The sequence below is a fragment of the Oncorhynchus tshawytscha genome, linkage group LG13 (assembly GCF_018296145.1).
Source record: "Oncorhynchus tshawytscha isolate Ot180627B linkage group LG13, Otsh_v2.0, whole genome shotgun sequence".
Lineage (NCBI taxonomy): Eukaryota > Metazoa > Chordata > Actinopteri > Salmoniformes > Salmonidae > Oncorhynchus > Oncorhynchus tshawytscha.
Window position 1 is genome coordinate 28,780,446 of NC_056441.1, and position 21,591 is coordinate 28,802,036.

The 21,591-nt window shown below is 44.2% G+C and overlaps 1 protein-coding gene across 1 annotated transcript in view; it reads left to right on the forward strand.

Annotated features, from left to right (window-relative positions):
* Window positions 1-21,591, forward strand: part of LOC112264642 (protein FAM135B-like) — a 79,210-nt gene that overhangs the window by 28,729 nt on the left and 28,890 nt on the right. The window contains exon 3 of the mRNA XM_024441385.2: window positions 18,795-18,874. Coding sequence (XP_024297153.2) covers window positions 18,795-18,874 — 80 coding nt within the window. The remainder of the gene's footprint in view (window positions 1-18,794; window positions 18,875-21,591) is intronic.

Sequence of the window (21,591 nt, forward strand, 5' to 3'; positions counted from 1 at the left end):
AGTTAATATTAATACCCACTGACAGTCTCCACCTGTATCTCTGGCTGCTTCACTTAATACCCACTGACAGTCTCCACCTGTATCTCTGGCTGCTTCATATTAATACCCACTGACAGTCTCCACCTGTAGTCTGGCTGCTTCATAGTTCATATTAATACCCACTGACAGTCTCCACCTGTATCTCTGGCTGCTTCATAGTTAATATTAATACCCACTAACAGTCTCCACCTGTATCTCTGGCTGCTTCACTTAATACCCACTGACAGTCTCCACCTGTATCTCTGGCTGCTTCATAGTTCATATTAATACCCACTGACAGTCTCCACCTGTATCTCTGGCTGCTTCATAGTTAATATTAATACCTTCTAACAGTCTCCACCTGTATCTCTGGCTGCTTCATTTAATACCCATGACAGTCTCCACCTGTAGCTCTGGCTGCTTCATAGTTAATATTAATACCCACTCACCGTCTCCACCTGTATCTCTGGCTGCTTCACTTAATACCCACTGACAGTCTCCACCTGTATCTCTGGCTGCTTCATAGTTAATATTAATACCCACTAACAGTCTCCACCTGTATCTCTGGCTGCTTCACTTAATACCCACTGACAGTCTCCACCTGTAGCTCTGGCTGCTTCATAGTTAATATTAATACCCACTAACAGTCTCCACCTGTATTTCTGGATACTTCACTTAATACCCACTGACAGTCTCCACCTTTATCTCTGGCTGCTTCACTTAATACCCACTGACAGTCTCCACCTGTAGCTCTGGCTGCTTCCTAGTTCATATTAATACACACTGACAGTCTCCACCTGTATCTCTGGCTGCTTCATAGTTCATATTAATACCCACTGACAGTCTCCACCTGTATCTCTGGCTGCTTCATAGTTCATATTAATACCCACTGACAGTCTCCACCTGTATCTCTGGCTGCTTCATAGTTCATATTAATATCCACTGACAGTCTCCACCTGTATCTCTGGCTGCTTCCTAGTTCATATTAATACACACTGACAGTCTCCACCTGTATCTCTGGCTGCTTCATAGTTCATATTAATACCCACTGACAGTCTCCACCTGTATCTCTGGCTGCTTCATAGTTAATATTAATACCCACTGACAGTCTCCACCTGTATCTCTGGCTGCTTCATAGTTAATATTAATACCCACTAACAGTCTCCACCTGTATCTCTGGCTGCTTCACTTAATACCCACTGACAGTCTCCACCTGTATCTCTGGCTGCTTCATAGTTCATATTAATATCCACTGACAGTCTCCACCTGTAGCTCTGGCTGCTTCATTGTTCATATTAATACCCACTGACAGTCTCCACCTGTATCTCTGGCTGCTTCATAGTTAATATTAATACCCACTGACAGTCTCCACCTGTATCTCTGGCTGCTTCACTTAATTGAATACCTGTATCTCTGGCTGCTTCATAGTTCCCACTGACAGTCTCCACCTGTATCTCTGGCTGCTTCACTTAATACCCACTGACAGTCTCCACCTGTAGCTCTGGCTGCTTCATAGTTCATATTAATACCCACTGACAGTCTCCACCTGTATCTCTGGCTGCTTCACTTAATACCCACTGACAGTCTCCACCTGTATCTCTGGCTGCTTCATAGTTCATATTAATACCCACTGACAGTCTCCACCTGTAGCTCTGGCTGCTTCATAGTTCATATTAATACCCACTGACAGTCTCCACCTGTAGCTCTGGCTGCTTCTTAGTTCATATTAATACCCACTGACAGTCTCCACCTGTATCTCTGGCTGCTTCAGTACCCACTGACAGTCTCCACCTGTATCTCTGGCTGCTTCACTAATACCCACTGACAGTCTCCACCTGTATCTCTGGCTGCTTCACATAGTCTCCTCCTGTAGCTCTGGCTGCTTCATTAATATTAATATCCACTGACAGTCTCCACCTGTATCTCTGGCTGCTTCATAGTTCAATTAATACCCACTGACAGTCTCCACCTGTATCTCTGGCTGCTTCATAATACCCACTGACAGTCTCCACCTGTATCTCTGGCTGCTTCATTAATACCCACTGACAGTCTCCACCTGTATCTCTGGCTGCTTCACATAATACCCACTGACAGTCTCCACCTGTAGCTCTGGCTGCTTCATAGTTAATATTAATACCCACTGACAGTCTCCACCTGTATCTCTGGCTGCTTCACTTAATACCCACTGACAGTCTCCACCTGTATCTCTGGCTGCTTCACTATTAATACCCACTGACAGTCTCCACCTGTATCTCTGGCTGCTTCAGTTCATATTAATACCCACTGACAGTCTCCACCTGTATCTCTGGCTGCTTCATAGTTCATATTAATACCCACTGACAGTCTCCACCTGTATCTCTGGCTGCTTCACTTAATACCCACTGACAGTCTCCACCTGTATCTCTGGCTGCTTCATAGTTCATATTAATACCCACTGACAGTCTCCACCTGTATCTCTGGCTGCTTCATAGTTCATATTAATACCCACTGACAGTCTCCACCTGTAGCTCTGGCTGCTTCAATTCACTTAATACCCACTGACAGTCTCCACCTGTATCTCTGGCTGCTTCACTTAATACCCACTGACAGTCTCCACCTGTATCTCTGGCTGCTTCATAGTTCATATTAATACCCACTGACAGTCTCCACCTGTAGCTCTGGCTGCTTCATCCCACTGACAGTCTCCACCTGTATCTCTGGCTGCTTCATAGTTCATATTAATACCCACTGACAGTCTCCACCTGTATCTCTGGCTGCTTCATAGTTCATATTAATACCCACTGACAGTCTCCACCTGTAGCTCTGGCTGCTTCTTAGTTCATATTAATACCCACTGACAGTCTCCACCTGTATCTCTGGCTGCTTCACTTAATACCCACTGACAGTCTCCACCTGTATCTCTGGCTGCTTCACCCTACTGACAGTCTCCACCTGTAGCTCTGGCTGCTTCATAGTTAATATTAATACCCACTGACAGTCTCCACCTGTATCTCTGGCTGCTTCACTTAATACCCACTGACAGTCTCCACCTGTATCTCTGGCTGCTTCAGTTAATACCCACTGACAGTCTCCACCTGTATCCTGGCTGCTTCACATAATACCCACTGACAGTCTCCACCTGTAGCTCTGGCTGCTTCATAGTTAATATTAATACCCACTGACAGTCTCCACCTGTATCTCTGGCTGCTTCACTTAATACCCACTGACAGTCTCCACCTGTATCTCTGGCTGCTTCACCTGTATCTCTGGCTGCTTCATAGTTCATATTAATACCCACTGACAGTCTCCACCTGTATCTATGGCTGCTTCATAGTTCATATTAATACCCACTGACAGTCTCCACCTGTAGCTCTGGCTGCTTCATAGTTCATATTAATATCCACTGACAGTCTCCACCTGTAGCTCTGGCTGCTTCATAGTTCATATTAATACCCACTGACAGTCTCCACCTGTATCTCTGGCTACTTCACTTAATACCCACTGACAGTCTCCACCTGTATCTCTGGCTGCTTCACATAATGCCACTGACAGTCTCCACCTGTAGCTCTGGCTGCTTCAAAGTTAATATTAATACCCACTGACAGTCTCCACCTGTATCTCTGGCTGCTTCACTTAATACCCACTGACAGTCTCCACCTGTAGCTCTGGCTGCTTCATAGTTAATATTAATACCCACTGACAGTCTCCACCTGTATCTCTGGCTAATTCACTGACAGTCTCCACCTGTATCTCTGGCTGCTTCATATTAATACCCACTGACAGTCTCCACCTGTAGCTCTGGCTGCTTCAGTTCATATTAATACCCACTGACAGTCTCCACCTGTATCTCTGGCTGCTTCATAGTTAATAATAATACCCACTAACAGTCTCCACCTGTATCTCTGGCTGCTTCACCCCACTGACAGTCTCCACCTGTATCTCTGGCTGCTTCATAGTTCATATTAATACCCACTGACAGTCTCCACCTGTATCTCTGGCTGCTTCATAGTTAATATTAATACCCACTAACAGTCTCCACCTGTATCTCTGGCTGCTTCATTTAATACCCACTGACAGTCTCCACCTGTATCTCTGGCTGCTTCATAGTTAATATTAATACCCACTAACAGTCTCCACCTGTATCTCTGGCTGCTTCGCTTAATACCCACTGACAGTCTCCACCTGTATCTCTGGTTGTTTCATAGTTAATATTAATACCCACTAACAGTCTCCACCTGTATCTCTGGCTGCTTCACTTAATACCCACAGACAGTCTCCACCTGTATCTCTGGCTGCTTCATAGTTAATATTAATACCCACTGACAGTCTCCACCTGTATTTGGCTGGATACTTCATATTAATACCCACTGACAGTCTCCACCTGTATCTCTGGCTGCTTCACTTAATACCCACTGACAGTCTCCACCTGTAGCTCTGGCTGCTTCCTAGTTCATATTAATACACACTGACAGTCTCCACCTGTATCTCTGGCTGCTTCATAGTTCATATTAATACCCACTGACAGTCTCCTGCTGTATCTATGGCTGCTTCATAGTTCATATTAATATCCACTGACAGTCTCCACCTGTATCTCTGGCTGCTTCACTTAATACCCACTGACAGTCTCCACCTGTATCTCTGGCTGCTTCACTTAATACCCACTGACAGTCTCCACCTGTATCTCTGGCTGCTTCATAGTTCATATTAATATCCACTGACAGTCTCCACCTGTATCTCTGGCTGCTTCATAGTTCATATTAATATCCACTGACAGTCTCCACCTGTATCTCTGGCTGCTTCATAGTTAATATTAATACCCACTGACAGTCTCCACCTGTATCTCTGGCTGCTTCATAGTTAATATTAATACCCACTGACAGTCTCCACCTGTATCTCTGGCTGCTTCACTTAATACCCACTGACAGTCTCCACCTGTATCTCTGGCTGCTTCATAGTTCATATTAATACCCACTGACAGTCTCCACCTGTATCTCTGGCTGCTTCATAGTTCATATTAATACCCACTGACAGTCTCCACCTGTATCTCTGGCTGCTTCATAGTTAATATTAATACCCACTGACAGTCTCCACCTGTATCTCTGGCTGCTTCACTTAATACCCACTGACAGTCTCCACCTGTATCTCTGGCTGCTTCATAGTTCATATTAATACCCACTGACAGTCTCCACCTGTATCTCTGGCTGCTTCATAGTTAATATTAATACCCACTGACAGTCTCCACCTGTATCTCTGGCTGCTTCACTTAATGCCCACTGACAGTCTCCACCTGTAGCTCTGGCTGCTTCATAGTTCATATTAATACCCACTGACAGTCTCCACCTGTATCTCTGGCTGCTTCACTTAATACCCACTGACAGTCTCCACCTGTATCTCTGGCTGCTACATAGTTCATATTAATACCCACTGACAGTCTCCACCTGTAGCTCTGGCTGCTTCATAGTTCATATTAATACCCACTGACAGTCTCCACCTGTAGCTCTGGCTGCTTCTTAGTTAATATTAATACCCACTGACAGTCTCCACCTGTATCTCTGGCTGCTTCACTTAATACCCACTGACAGTCTCCACCTGTATCTCTGGCTGGCTACTTCATTAATACCCACTGACAGTCTCCACCTGTATCTCTGGCTGCTTCACATAATACCCACTGACAGTCTCCACCTGTAGCTCTGGCTGCTTCAAAGTTAATATTAATACCACTGACAGTCTCCACCTGTATCTCTGGCTGCTTCATGACAGTCTCCACCTGTATCTCTGGCTACTTCAAATACCCACTGACAGTCTCCACCTGTATCTCTGGCTACTTCATAGTTACCCACTGACAGTCTCCACCTGTATCTCTGGCTGCTTCACATAATACCTACTGACAGTCTCCTCCTGTAGCTCTGGCTGCTTCAAAGTTAATATTAATACCCACTGACAGTCTCCACCTGTATCTCTGGCTGCTTCACTTAATACCCACTGACAGTCTCCACCTGTAGCTCTGGCTGCTTCACTTAATACCCACTGACAGTCTCCACCTGTATCTCTGGCTGCTTCATAGTTCATATTAATACACACTGACAGTCTCCACCTGTATCTCTGACTGCTTGATAGTTAATATTAATACCCACTAACAGTCTCCACCTGTATTTCTGGATACTTCACTTAATACCCACTGACAGTCTCCACCTGTATCTCTGGCTGCTTCCTAGTTCATATTAATACACACTGACAGTCTCCACCTGTATCTCTGGCTGCTTCATAGTTCATATTAATACCAACTGACAGTCTCCACCTGTAGCTCTGGCTAATTCACTTAATACCCACTGACAGTCTCCACCTTTATCTCTGGCTGCTTCACTTAATACCCACTGACAGTCTCCACCTGTATCTCTGGCTGCTTCATAGTTCATATTAATACCCACTGACAGTCTCCACCTGTATCTCTGGCTGCTTCATAGTTCATATTAATATCCACTGACAGTCTCCACCTGTATCTCTGGCTGCTTCCTAGTTCATATTAATACACACTGACAGTCTCCACCTGTATCTCTGGCTGCTTCATAGTTCATATTAATACCCACTGACAGTCTCCTGCTGTATCTATGGCTGCTTCATAGTTCATATTAATATCCACTGACAGTCTCCACTTGTAGCTCTGGCTGCTTCATAGTTCATATTAATATCCACTGACAGTCTCCACCTGTAGCTCTGGCTGCTTCATAGTTCATATTAATACACACTGACAGTCTCCACCTGTATCTCTGGCTACTTCACTTAATACCCACTGACAGTCTCCACCTGTATCTCTGGCTGCTTCACATAATGCCTACTGACAGTCTCCACCTGTAGCTCTGGCTGCTTCAAAGTTAATATTAATACCCACTGACAGTCTCCACCTGTATCTCTGGCTGCTTCACTTAATACCCACTGACAGTCTCCACCTGTATCTCTGGCTGCTTCATAGTTAATATTAATACCCACTAACAGTCTCCACCTGTATCTATGGCTGCTTCACTTAATACCCACTGACAGTCTCCACCTGTAGCTCTGGCTGCTTCATAGTTAATATTAATACCCACTAACAGTCTCCACCTGTATTTCTGGATACTTCACTTAATACCCACTGACAGTCTCCACCTGTAGCTCTGGCTGCTTCCTAGTTCATATTAATACACACTGACAGTCTCCACCTGTATCTCTGGCTGCTTCATAGTTCATATTAATACCCACTGACAGTCTCCTGCTGTATCTATGGCTGCTTCATAGTTCATATTAATATCCACTGACAGTCTCCACCTGTATCTCTGGCTGCTTCCTAGTTCATATTAATACACACTGACAGTCTCCACCTGTATCTCTGGCTGCTTCATAGTTCATATTAATACCAACTGACAGTCTCCACCTGTAGCTCTGGCTAATTCACTTAATACCCACTGACAGTCTCCACCTGTATCTCTGGCTGCTTCACTTAATACCCACTGACAGTCTCCACCTGTAGCTCTGGCTGCTTCCTAGTTCATATTAATACACACTGACAGTCTCCACCGGTATCTCTGGCTGCTTCATAGTTAATAATAATACCCACTAACAGTCTCCACCTGTATCTCTGGCTGCTTCACTTAATACCCACTGACAGTCTCCACCTGTAGCTCTGGCTGCTTCATAGTTCATATTAATACCCACTGACAGTCTCCAACTGTAGCTTTGGTTGCTTCACTTAATACCCACCAACAGTCTCCACCTGTAGCTCTGGCTGCTACATAGTTCATATTAATACCCACTGACAGTCTCCACCTGTATCTCTGGCTGCTTCATAGTTAATATTAATACCCACTAACAGTCTCCACCTGTATCTCTGGCTGCTTCATTTAATACCCATTGACAGTCTCCACCTGTAGTTCTGGCTGCTTCATAGTTAATATTAATACCCACTAACAGTCTCCACCTGTATCTCTGGCTGCTTCACTTAATACCCGCTGACAGTCTCCACCTGTATCTCTGGTTGTTTCATAGTTAATATTAATACCCACTAACAGTCTCCACCTGCATCTCTGGCTGCTTCACTTAATACCCACTGACAGTCTCCACCTGTAGCTCTGGCTGCTTCATAGTTAATATTAATACCCACTAACAGTCTCCACCTGTATTTCTGGATACTTCACTTAATACCCACTGACAGTCTCCACCTGCATCTCTGGCTGCTTCACTTAATACCCACTGACAGTCTCCACCTGTATCTCTGGCTGCTTCATAGTTAATATTAATACCCACTAACAGTCTCCACCTGTATCTAGGCTGCTTCACTTAATACCCACTGACAGTCTCCACCTGTAGCTCTGGCTGCTTCATAGTTCATATTAATACCCACTGACAGTCTCCACCTGTAGCTCTGGCTGCTTCATAGTTCATATTAAGTCTCCACCTGTAGCTTTGGCTGCTTCTTAGTTCATATTAATACCCACTCACAGTCTCCACCTGTATCTCTGGCTGCTTCACTTAATACCCACTGACAGTCTCCACCTGTATCTCTGGCTGCTTCACTTAATACCCACTGACAGTCTCCACCTGTATCTCTGGCTGCTTCAAAGTTAATATTAATACCCACTAACAGTCTCCACCTGTATCTCTGGCTGCTTCACTTAATACCCACTGACAGTCTCCACCTGTATCTCTGGCTGCTTCATAGTTAATATTAATACCCACTAACAGTCTCCACCTGTATCTATGGCTGCTTCACTTAATACCCACTGACAGTCTCCACCTGTAGCTCTGGCTGCTTCATGGTTAATATTAATACCCACTAACAGTCTCCACCTGTATTTCTGGATACTTCACTTAATACCCACTGACAGTCTCCACCTGTATCTCTGGCTGCTTCCTAGTTCATATTAATACACACTGACAGTCTCCACCTGTATCTCTGGCTGCTTCATAGTTCATATTAATACCAACTGACAGTCTCCACCTGTAGCTCTGGCTAATTCACTTAATACCCACTGACAGTCTCCACCTTTATCTCTGGCTGCTTCACTTAATACCCACTGACAGTCTCCACCTGTAGCTCTGGCTGCTTCCTAGTTCATATTAATACACACTGACAGTCTCCACCTGTATCTCTGGCTGCTTCATAGTTCATATTAATACCCACTGACAGTCTCCTGCTGTATCTATGGCTGCTTCATAGTTCATATTAATATCCACTGACAGTCTCCACTTGTAGCTCTGGCTGCTTCATAGTTCATATTAATATCCACTGACAGTCTCCACCTGTATCTCTGGCTGCTTCATAGTTAATATTAATACCCACTGACAGTCTCCACCTGTATCTCTGGCTGCTTCATAGTTAATATTAATACCCACTAACAGTCTCCACCTGTATCTCTGGCTGCTTCATAATACCCACTGACAGTCTCCACCTGTATCTCTGGCTGCTTCATAGTTCATATTAATATCCACTGACAGTCTCCACCTGTAGCTCTGGCTGCTTCATTGTTCATATTAATACACACTGACAGTCTCCACCTGTATCTCTGGCTGCTTCATAGTTAATATTAATACCCACTAACAGTCTCCACCTGTATCTCTGGCTGCTTCACTTAATACCCACTGACAGTCTCCACCTGTATCTCTGGCTGCTTCATAGTTCATATTAATACCCACTGACAGTCTCCACCTGTATCTCTGGCTGCTTCATAGTTAATATTAATACCCACTGACAGTCTCCACCTGTATCTCTGGCTGCTTCACTTAATACCCACTGACAGTCTCCACCTGTATCTCTGGCTGCTTCATAGTTCATATTAATATCCACTGACAGTCTCCACCTGTAGCTCTGGCTGCTTCATTGTTCATATTAATACACACTGACAGTCTCCACCTGTATCTCTGGCTGCTTCATAGTTAATATTAATACCCACTAACAGTCTCCACCTGTATCTCTGGCTGCTTCACTTAATACCCACTGACAGTCTCCACCTGTATCTCTGGCTGCTTCATAGTTCATATTAATACCCACTGACAGTCTCCACCTGTATCTCTGGCTGCTTCATAGTTAATATTAATACCCACTGACAGTCTCCACCTGTATCTCTGGCTGCTTCACTTAATGCCCACTGACAGTCTCCACTTGTAGCTCTGACTGCTTCATAGTTCATATTAATACCCACTGACAGTCTCCAACTGTAGCTTTGGTTGCTTCACTTAATACCCACCAACAGTCTCCACCTGTATCTCTGGCTGCTACATAGTTCATATTAATACCCACTGACAGTCTCCACCTGTAGCTCTGGCTGCTTCATAGTTCATATTAATACCCACTGACAGTCTCCACCTGTAGCTCTGGCTGCTTCTTAGTTAATAATAATACCCACTGACAGTCTCCACCTGTATCTCTGGCTGCTTCACTTAATACCCACTGACAGTCTCCACCTGTATCTCTGGCTACTTCACTTAATACCCACTGACAGTCTCCACCTGTATCTCTGGCTGCTTCACATAATACCTACTGACAGTCTCCTCCTGTAGCTCTGGCTGCTTCAAAGTTAATATTAATATCCACTGACAGTCTCCACCTGTATCTCTGGCTGCTTCACTTAATACCCACTGACAGTCTCCACCTGTATCTCTGGCTACTTCACTTAATACCCACTGACAGTCTCCACCTGTATCTCTGGCTACTTCACTTAATACCCACTGACAGTCTCCACCTGTATCTCTGGCTGCTTCACATAATACCTACTGACAGTCTCCTCCTGTAGCTCTGGCTGCTTCAAAGTTAATATTAATATCCACTGACAGTCTCCACCTGTATCTCTGGCTGCTTCACTTAATACCCACTAACAGTCTCCACCTGTATCTATGGCTGCTTCACTTAATACCCACTGACAGTCTCCACCTGTAGCTCTGGCTGCTTCATGGTTAATATTAATACCCACTAACAGTCTCCACCTGTATTTCTGGATACTTCACTTAATACCCACTGACAGTCTCCACCTGTATCTCTGGCTGCTTCCTAGTTCATATTAATACACACTGACAGTCTCCACCTGTATCTCTGGCTGCTTCATAGTTCATATTAATACCAACTGACAGTCTCCACCTGTAGCTCTGGCTAATTCACTTAATATCCACTGACAGTCTCCACCTTTATCTCTGGCTGCTTCACTTAATACCCACTGACAGTCTCCACCTGTAGCTCTGGCTGCTTCCTAGTTCATATTAATACACACTGACAGTCTCCACCTGTATCTCTGGCTGCTTCATAGTTCATATTAATACCCACTGACAGTCTCCTGCTGTATCTATGGCTGCTTCATAGTTCATATTAATATCCACTGACAGTCTCCACCTGTATCTCTGGCTGCTTCCTAGTTCATATTAATACACACTGACAGTCTCCACCTGTATCTCTGGCTGCTTCATAGTTCATATTAATACCCACTGACAGTCTCCTGCTGTATCTATGGCTGCTTCATAGTTCATAATAATATCCACTGACAGTCTCCACTTGTAGCTCTGGCTGCTTCATAGTTCATATTAATATCCACTGACAGTCTCCACCTGTAGCTCTGGCTGCTTCATAGTTCATATTAATACACACTGACAGTCTCCACCTGTATCTCTGGCTGCTTCATAGTTAATATTAATACCCACTAACAGTCTCCACCTGTATCTCTGGCTGCTTCATAGTTCATATTAATATCCACTGACAGTCTCCACCTGTAGCTCTGGCTGCTTCATAGTTCATATTAATACACACTGACAGTCTCCACCTGTATCTCTGGCTGCTTCATAGTTAATATTAATACCCACTAACAGTCTCCACCTGTATCTCTGGCTGCTTCACTTAATACCCACTGACAGTCTCCACCTGTATCTCTGGCTGCTTCATAGTTCATATTAATATCCACTGACAGTCTCCACCTGTAGCTCTGGCTGCTTCATTGTTCATATTAATACACACTGACAGTCTCCACCTGTATCTCTGGCTGCTTCATAGTTAATATTAATACCCACTAACAGTCTCCACCTGTATCTCTGGCTGCTTCACTTAATACCCACTGACAGTCTCCACCTGTATCTCTGGCTGCTTCATAGTTCATATTAATATCCACTGACAGTCTCCACCTGTAGCTCTGGCTGCTTCATTGTTCATATTAATACACACTGACAGTCTCCTCCTGTAGCTCTTGCTGCTTCAAAGTTAATATTAATATCCACTGACAGTCTCCACCTGTATCTCTGGCTGCTTCACTTAATACCCACTGACAGTCTCCACCTGTATCTCTGGCTACTTCACTTAATACCCACTGACAGTCTCCACCTGTATCTCTGGCTGCTTCACATAATACCTACTGACAGTCTCCTCCTGTAGCTCTGGCTGCTTCAAAGTTAATATTAATACCCACTGACAGTCTCCACCTGTATCTCTGGCTGCTTCACTTAATACCCACTGACAGTCTCCACCTGTAGCTCTGGCTGCTTCACTTAATACCCACTGACAGTCTCCACCTGTAGCTCTGGCTGCTTCACTTAATACCCACTGACAGTCTCCACCTGTATCTCTGGCTGCTTCATAGTTCATATTAATACACACTGACAGTCTCCACCTGTAGCTCTGGCTGCTTCAAAGTTAATATTAATACCCACTGACAGTCTCCACCTGTATCTCTGGCTGCTTCACTTAATACCCACTGACAGTCTCCACCTGTATCTCTGGTTGTTTCATAGTTAATATTAATACCCACTAACAGTCTCCACCTGTATCTCTGGCTGCTTCACTTAATACCCACTGACAGTCTCCACCTGTATCTCTGGCTGCTTCACTTAAAACCCACTGACAGTCTCCACCTGTATCTCTGGCTGCTTCATAGTTAATATTAATACCCACTAACAGTCCCCACCTGTATCTCTGGCTGCTTCATTTAATACCCACTGACAGTCTCCACCTGTAGCTCTGGCTGCTTCATAGTTAATATTAATACCCACTAACAGTCTCCACCTGTATCTCTGGCTGCTTCACTTAATACCCACTGACAGTCTCCACCTGTATCTCTGGCTGCTTCACTTAAAACCCACTGACAGTCTCCACCTGTATCTCTGGCTGCTTCATAGTTAATATTAATACCCACTAACAGTCCCCACCTGTATCTCTGGCTGCTTCATTTAATACCCACTGACAGTCTCCACCTGTAGCTCTGGCTGCTTCATAGTTAATATTAATACCCACTAACAGTCTCCACCTGTATCTCTGGCTGCTTCACTTAATACCCACTGACAGTCTCCACCTGTATCTCTGGTTGTTTCATAGTTAATATTAATACCCACTAACCCACTAACAGTCTCCACCTGCATCTCTGGCTGCTTCACTTAATACCCACTGACAGTCTCCACCTGTATCTCTGGCTGCTTCATAGTTAATATTAATACCCACTAACAGTCTCCACCTGTATCTATGGCTGCTTCACTTAATACCCACTGACAGTCTCCACCTGTAGCTCTGGCTGCTTCATAGTTAATATTAATACCCACTAACAGTCTCCACCTGTATTTCTGGATACTTCACTTAATACCCACTGACAGTCTCCACCTGTATCTCTGGCTGCTTCCTAGTTCATATTAATACACACTGACAGTCTCCACCTGTATCTCTGGCTGCTTCATAGTTCATATTAATACCCACTGACAGTCTCCAGCTGTATCTCTGGCTGCTTCATAGTTCATATTAATATCCACTGACAGTCTCCACCTGTAGCTCTGGCTGCTTCATAGTTCATATTAATACACACTGACAGTCTCCACCTGTATCTCTGACTGCTTGATAGTTAATATTAATACCCACTAACAGTCTCCACCTGTATCTCTGGCTGCTTCACTTAATACCCACTGACAGTCTCCACCTGTAGCTCTGGCTGCTTCATAGTTCATATTAATACCCACTGACAGTCTCCACCTGTTTCTCTGTCTGCTTCATAGTTAATATTAATACCCACTAACAGTCTCCACCTGTATCTCTGGCTGCTTCACTTAATACCCACTGACAGTCTCCACCTGTATCTCTGGCTGCTTCATAGTTCATATTAATACACACTGACATTCTCCCCCTGTAGCTCTGGCTGCTTCATAGTTCATATTAATACACACTGACAGTCTCCACCTGTATCTCTGGCTGCTTCATAGTTAATATTAATACCCACTAACACTGTCCACCTGTATCTCTGGCTGCTTCACTTAATACCCACTGACCGTCACCACCTGTAGCTCTGGCTGCTTCATAGTTCATATTAATACCCACTTACAGTCTCCACCTGTATCTCTGGCTGCATCACTTAATACCCACTGACAGTCTCCACCTGTATCTCTGGCTGCTTCATAGTTCATATTAATACACACTGACAGTCTCCACCTGTATCTCTGGCTGCTTCATAGTTCATATTAATACCCACTGACAGTCTCCTGCTGTATCTATGGCTGCTTCATAGTTAATATACGATACCCACTAACACTGTCCATACCCACTGACACTCTCCACCTGTATCTCTGGCTGCTTCACTTAATACCCACTGACAGTCTCCACCTGTATCTCTGGCTGCTTCACTTAATACCCACTGACAGTCTCCACCTGTATCTCTGGCTGCTTCATAGTTCATATTAATACCCACTACAGTCTCCACCTGTATCTCTGGCTGCTTCATTTAATATATACCCACCCACTGACAGTCTCCACCTGTATCTCTGGCTGCTTCATAGTTCATATTAATACCCACTGACAGTCTCCACCTGTATCTCTGGCTGCTTCATAGTTCATATTAATACCCACTGACAGTCTCCACCTGTATCTCTGGCTGCTTCATAGTTCCATATTAATACCCACTGACAGTCTCCACCTGTATCTCTGGCTGCTTCATAGTTATAATAATACCCACTAACAGTCTCCACCTGTATCTCTGGCTGCTTCATAGTTCATATTAATACCCACTGACAGTCTCCACCTGTAGCTCTGGCTGGCTTCATAGTTCATAAATACCCACTGACAGTAGTTCTATTAATACCCACTGACAGTCTCCACCTGTATCTCTGGCTGCTTCACTTCATAATATTAATACCCACTACAGTCTCCACCTGTATCTCTGGCTGCTTCCAATACCTATAGTTCATATTAATATCCACTGACAGTCTCCACCTGTATCTCTGGCTGCTTCATAGTTCATATTAACTACAGTCTCCACCTGACAGGCTCTTCCACCTGTAGCTCTGGCTGCTTCATAGTTCATATTAATACACACTGACAGTCTCCACCTGTATCTCTGGCTGCTTCATAGTTAATATTAATACCCACTAACAGTCTCCACCTGTATCTCTGGCTGCTTCATAGTTCATATTAATGATAAAACGGACAGTTATTATTTAGGAAAGTGTCATCTTTATGCCGTACAGTAGGATGTGTTTGAGGACAGATATTGGACCTGTTAGTACGCTACATTGGGAATGGGATGCCATCTGGGACACAGGCACGTTTTAGAATAAGGTCAGATTATAACCGGGGATCTGGCTAGCCTGTGGGATGTGACTCTGGCAGACTGAATGGCCAGCTTTACCCAGATTAGATTTTCCTGGCTCCAAACAGGACAGGGAGGGCTCAAGCTTTTGGCCAAATATAATCCTGCTTAGCTGAGCCTGAGTGCACTAATATATTTGTTCTTATGCGTGTTTCCGCCCCAAACAGCAACATGGAGGAAGTAGGTCTGATCAGAGGACAGAACAGATGGAGATAGAGTCAAAGACTCCTGTCCAAGTGACTGCTGGTGTAAAGAAAACACAGTCATTGGCTATTGTTAGATAAGGAGAAAAGTACAAAGAAAGACCATTAGGTTAAACATCTATGCAAATCTTATATACAGCCCTGAAAATGCTATTCCCATGTACGTTTTATACAAACCCTATAGAAGAGTGATTGTATTAAACGAAAGTCTGTGTTTGATGTTTTAAACCAGGAGAGGGTGATAAGAGCAGCACAGGCCTTTTAGTTGAGCCGAGCGGATGGCGAATTAGTCACGTCTAACGTTGCTCTTGATGCTCTAATCAGGTTTGATTGATAATCCTGGCTGTAGTTTCTAGGAGCATGCCCATTTGAAGTCCATTTGAATCACAGTGTGTGATACACAGAATGCACTCCTTCAACCAGGAAGCATCTGTTTCTGACTAGTTCTAACTAGTACAATTAATGAATGTTTTCTCTTTTGTTTTTATTGGGAACGTGTTCATATGTCAATGATGTAGTGCACGATATCAGGACAAACTACAGGTATACTGTATGTCATTCACATCTCTTTCTCTCTGCTATCTTTTTCCCACAATACACTCTAACCATAACATGTTGTACAATGGGTTTCACACAGTCGTGCTGTGATCTGCCTTGAACCTTTTTCGTAGCTAAGTCTATATCCTTATTTATCAACCTCCAAAACCTTTTCCCCGCTTTTCACTGTCACGCCTCTGTTTCCCAGAGGCGGTCGCTTGCTAAAGACCCTGATGATAACATGTCTGTTCACAGCTAGGCTATGGTGCCTTCCAATGGGTCTCAAATCAAATCAAATTGTATTTGTCACATGCGCCGAATACAACAGGTGTAGGCCTTACAGTGAAATGCTTACTTACAAGCCCTTAACCAACAATGTTTTAAAAAGTTAAGAAGAAAAATGTGTTCAGTAAAAAATAGATAAGTAGTAAAAAGAAATCTAATAAAATAAAAGTAACAAATAATTAAAGAGCAGCAGTAAAATAACAATAGCAATAGCAAGGCTATATACAGGGGGTACCAGTACAGAGTCAATGTGCGGGGGCACCGGTTAGTCGGGGTAATTGAGGTAATATGTAAATGTAGGTAGAGTTAAAGTGACCATGCAAAGATAATAAACAGAGAGTAGCAGCAGCGTAAAAAAGGACTCTGGGTAACCCTTTGAATAGCTGTTCAGGAGTCTGATGGCTTGGCGGTAGAAGCTGTTAAGAAGCCTTTTGGACCTAGACTTGGCGCTCCAGTACCGCTTGCCGCTTGCGGTAGCAGAGAGAACAGTCTATGACTAGGGTGGCTGGAGTCTGACAATTTTTAGGGCCTTCCTCTGACACTGCCTGGTATAGAGGTCCTGGATGGCGGGAAGCTTGGCTCCAGTGATGTACTGGGCCGTCTGCACTACCCTCTGTAGTTCCTTGCGGTCAGAGGTTGAGCAGTTGCCATACCAGACAGTGATGCAACCAGTCAGGATGCTCTCGATGATGCAGCTGTAGAACCTTTTGAGGATCTGAGGACCCATGCCAAATCTTTTCAGTCTCCTGAGGGGGTATAGGCTTTGTCGTTCCCTCTTCACGACTGCCTTAGTGTGTTTGGACCATGTTAGTTTGTTGGTGATGTAGACACGAAGGAACTTAAAGCTCTGAAACCTGCTCTACTTCAGTCCTGTCGGTGAGAATGGGGGCATGCTCAGTCCTCCTTTTCCTGTAGTCCACAATCATCTCCTTTGTCTTGATCACATTGAGGGAGAGGTTGTTCTCCTGGCACCACATGGGCAGGTCTCTGACCTCATCCCTATAGGCTGTCTCATCATTGTTTGTGATCAGGCCTACCAGTGTTGTGTCATTGGCAAACTTAATAATGGTGTTGGAGTCGTGCCTGGCCATGCAGTCATGAGTGAACAGGGAGTAGAGGAGGGGACTGAGCACACACCCCTGAGGGGCCCCGGGTTGAGGATCAGCGTGGTGGATGTGTTGTTACCTACCCTTACCACCTGGGGGTGTCCAGTCAGGAAGTCCAGGATCCAGTTGCAGAGGGAGGTGTTTAGACCCAGGGTCCTTAGCTTAGTGATGAGCTTGGAGGGCACTATGGTGTTGAACACTGAGCTGTAGTCGATGAATAGCATTCTCACATAGGTGTTAATTTTGTCGAGGTGGGAAAGTGCAATTGCAGGGGACACAATGTGTTTTTACACAGAACCACATCCATTCACACTCCAATACTGAAAGTGATCTTTGAAAGATACGTGTTTCACTGCACTTTTCATACCCATATCTTTTTTTTACGAAGGAATGCTGTATGACAGCATTTGCAGGATGATAATAGTATGCATGAGGCAATTCCAAATGATAGTATTAGGGATGTAGTTTGATCAGCTATTGTTCAGAGCTCTACTACCGTTGACCTTCAAGCACAGACAGCAGCAGACTCCACTGAATGGTGCATTATGCTGAGTCATTTCTTATTTATTTGCCATTTTATCCGGTCCTTGTTAATAATGAAGGTAAATTTGTACAATTCCTTAGCAGCTGTGTTTAACATGACAGTGCTAGCCCCGGGTCTGTTGTCATGGAAAGCAGCAGTTCTTTCCATTCCATTATGGACGTTGATTTCATATGCTATAGTGTGTGTGTGGTATGCTTAGTGATGCGTAGCACCGGTATGTGTGTATTAGCTATTTGCAGATGCCGTATCTTAATTTGATCCTCCTGTTGTTGAAGGAATTTTCCTGCACAGGTAATGCAGGTAATGCAAACTTGTAGTGTATTTGAGGCTTAAAAAAGGCTTCTAAAGTTTGTCATTTCCACTTTAAAATGTCAGACTTGATTTGCCCTAATAAAAAATGGATCGACCCCTACAAAAGATTTCCATGAATTATAATCCACATAATAATTCACAGTTCCTGTTGCTGCAGGTATATTGTTATGCAGTAGCAAACTGGCTCAAAATGAATATCCTACATCTGTGTAGCAACTGAATGTGTTGCATGGTTTTCTCCCTCCAGATTCTACCAGGTCCGAGCAGGGCTGAAGGTCTCTCCTCGTGTACCACACAGGTTGATAGCGACAACACCAGGGAATACAGGTAATGTTCTCACATTGAGTTAAATCTGAATAATGTTGGGTGTTTTTAATGGATCGTTTGAACTTTGAAGCAGCAATATGTTTTCCATTTGCCATAGATTGGGCCAGGAGTTTCTTCCTGAGCAGGTTCTGGTCAGGTCATGCTGAAAGATACATAGATGCCATAGAACAGTTTCTTAGTTTTACAGATACTAATTCCCACATAAATGTGCCTCACTGATTCCAGCAATGGGCAGGTGGGCAAGACCCACACCAGCTTGTAGCATACCGAGACTTCTATACAGGTAGTTTGAGTTCATGCATAACATACCAGTGGTTGGGACACTGTGTCTATGCAGTCTGTTAGGCCAGGGACTGTTGTGGGTTGAGTGTGAGATGATAATGCTTGTCTGGTTACCCTGCTACATGATTACAATCATCGTCTGTGATCCACATTCTTAGCCACAATGACACACATGTTGAAGTACAGTTTCCTTTGATGTTTCTGAAAACAACACCTGCTTTTTATTGCATTTGGCCACTGAAACTATACTGTATGGGAACAGTAGTGTGTTGCTGGTGTGCTGTGTTGGAGCCTTGGTCTTGACTTTTTATCAGGGGGCTCGACGTTTTGGAGGAATTAAGTCTGTACCACATGCTAGCTGTTTGTATGGCCCATATTATTCATGTTTCTGATGTGTTATACCATCTGGTTAGGCTTCATACAACAGGCCACCATTAGCACCTAACTATGGGTGCTTCAGGGTTGCATAATGTGCAGGAATCTGAGACAGCCATGAAAACTGCCTATCTTTGTCTTAGAGGTGTGAAACCAAAAGGTTTATTGAACATCATTGTTTTGACTAATGATTTAAACAGTGCAAGTGTCACAGCTGCCTTTAACACATGCAAATGAATTTGTATTGCATTGAGTTTTGATGTAGACTATGCATGTTCTGCAACGGAGAAAGTAATCCCTCTCTTCTCGAGAAGATACAGTCCCACAGAAAGAGACGGGACAAAGTTCCCATTGCCACCGAGTGTCTCCTGCCTGTCTTACATTGTCTCAAACAATCGGGTTAGGGGTGTGAACGTATTCACAAGAAGATCAAAGGGTTTTGTTGTAACATGACAGAGTTGAATGACGAGTTAAAACAGAGGACATCTGGCATTGGACACACCAACAGAGAAGCAACAGTGTGTTACTTCTAGCTGACCGCTTCCTCTCGTGTTCTCTGTTTAGTAGTAATAAGCCTTGTTGTTATTGGTGGAGAGTGCTTCCTTCTCTCTCTGTGAGGAAAATCAGGCTGATGAATCTGGCTGAAGTACATGATGCGATTCCTCCCTTTGTGGCGCATTTACAACTGCACTTTTGTTGACTTCAGTGGCCGTTACTAAAATGTTAGTGTTGAGAATATATTTTCTCGGTGCGCAAGACCGTTCCAGTAGACCGGGCTGACACACACTGTCATTGCACTGTACTGTAGTCCCATCAGCATTAGCAGACAGATCTGGTCCCCTGGATAAGCAGGAAGCCATGTCCCAGGCGTCTCTGATTTGCTGTAATAAAAAAATCTATTATTAGCACATTATGATTGGAACAGGACGCAGGGAACAGTGTGTGTGTGTGTGTGTGTGTGTGTGTGTGTGGGTAAGTGTGTGCATGGTTCGGGCTGCAAAAGCCGTTTATTGTGTTGGTCTGACCCTGACATTGAGATGTGACACTCAGGCATTTCTTCAGACCTTCCAGCCACCTGCTCCTAGCCTCCTACTGACTGTAATAATCTGGATGTCACTCTGACCTCTGTGGGGAAGTCAGGGAGGGATTGACCAGACCAATGCGACCTGTTGTATGGTGGAGCTTCACATGGTGCTGTGCAGCATAAAACAGCACAGTATTTTACTGTATCAATTTGTGAAGTACAGAGCAGTATATAATGAGAGGTTAGCTGCATCTTTCCCTACCGTATGCATTAGATCCAATATATGATTGGATAGGAGAACTGCGTAGAGTGGAGGGCATCAACTTGAACGACTTTGCAGCTTTTAGCCCCCATTATATGTCCAGTCCGTTGTCGATAATGTTTAGTTTATCGTCCATAATATGTTCACTTTCAGCAATAATAGGTTGTAGTGATGATCTCTCCACTGCCAGATGATAACATCAGCAAATCATTTGCTGTAGTGCAGAATATTCATATAGCCTAGCCTAGTATCAGGATTCCCTGCACACACACAGTGCAGCAGTGCCAGAGTATCTGTACACAGTGAGTGTCACTAGCTCCATTGCAGCAATGGAACGTACAGTAACATAACAGTATGTATCCATATTCTAATTGGAGGACTTAGCCGCAGTCCCCTTCCCCATCTCCCTCCCCTCTCCTGCAGCTCCTCCTCTACAAGGTCACGCATTACGGCCAAAAGCCTCGCAGACAGACAGGACAGACAGGGATCCCAGACATAAATTCCCCAGCCAATGACACATTCCGTTCCAGCCAGCCAGGACAAAGACATTTATCAACCACAAAGACTTGGGAAATGATCCAACCAGAGTACAGAGTAAAGTGTTGTGTACTTGACATTTCAAGCAGAGAAATGAAAGGTGTGACTGATTGTCTCGCTTCTGAAGCCCAGCCATTTAATGTCTGTGATTCATACAGACAAACATTGTGATGTGTTAAGTCAGGATGGTGTTATATGAATTAGCTTAGCATTTACCGTTCTGCTGCCTCCTTACAG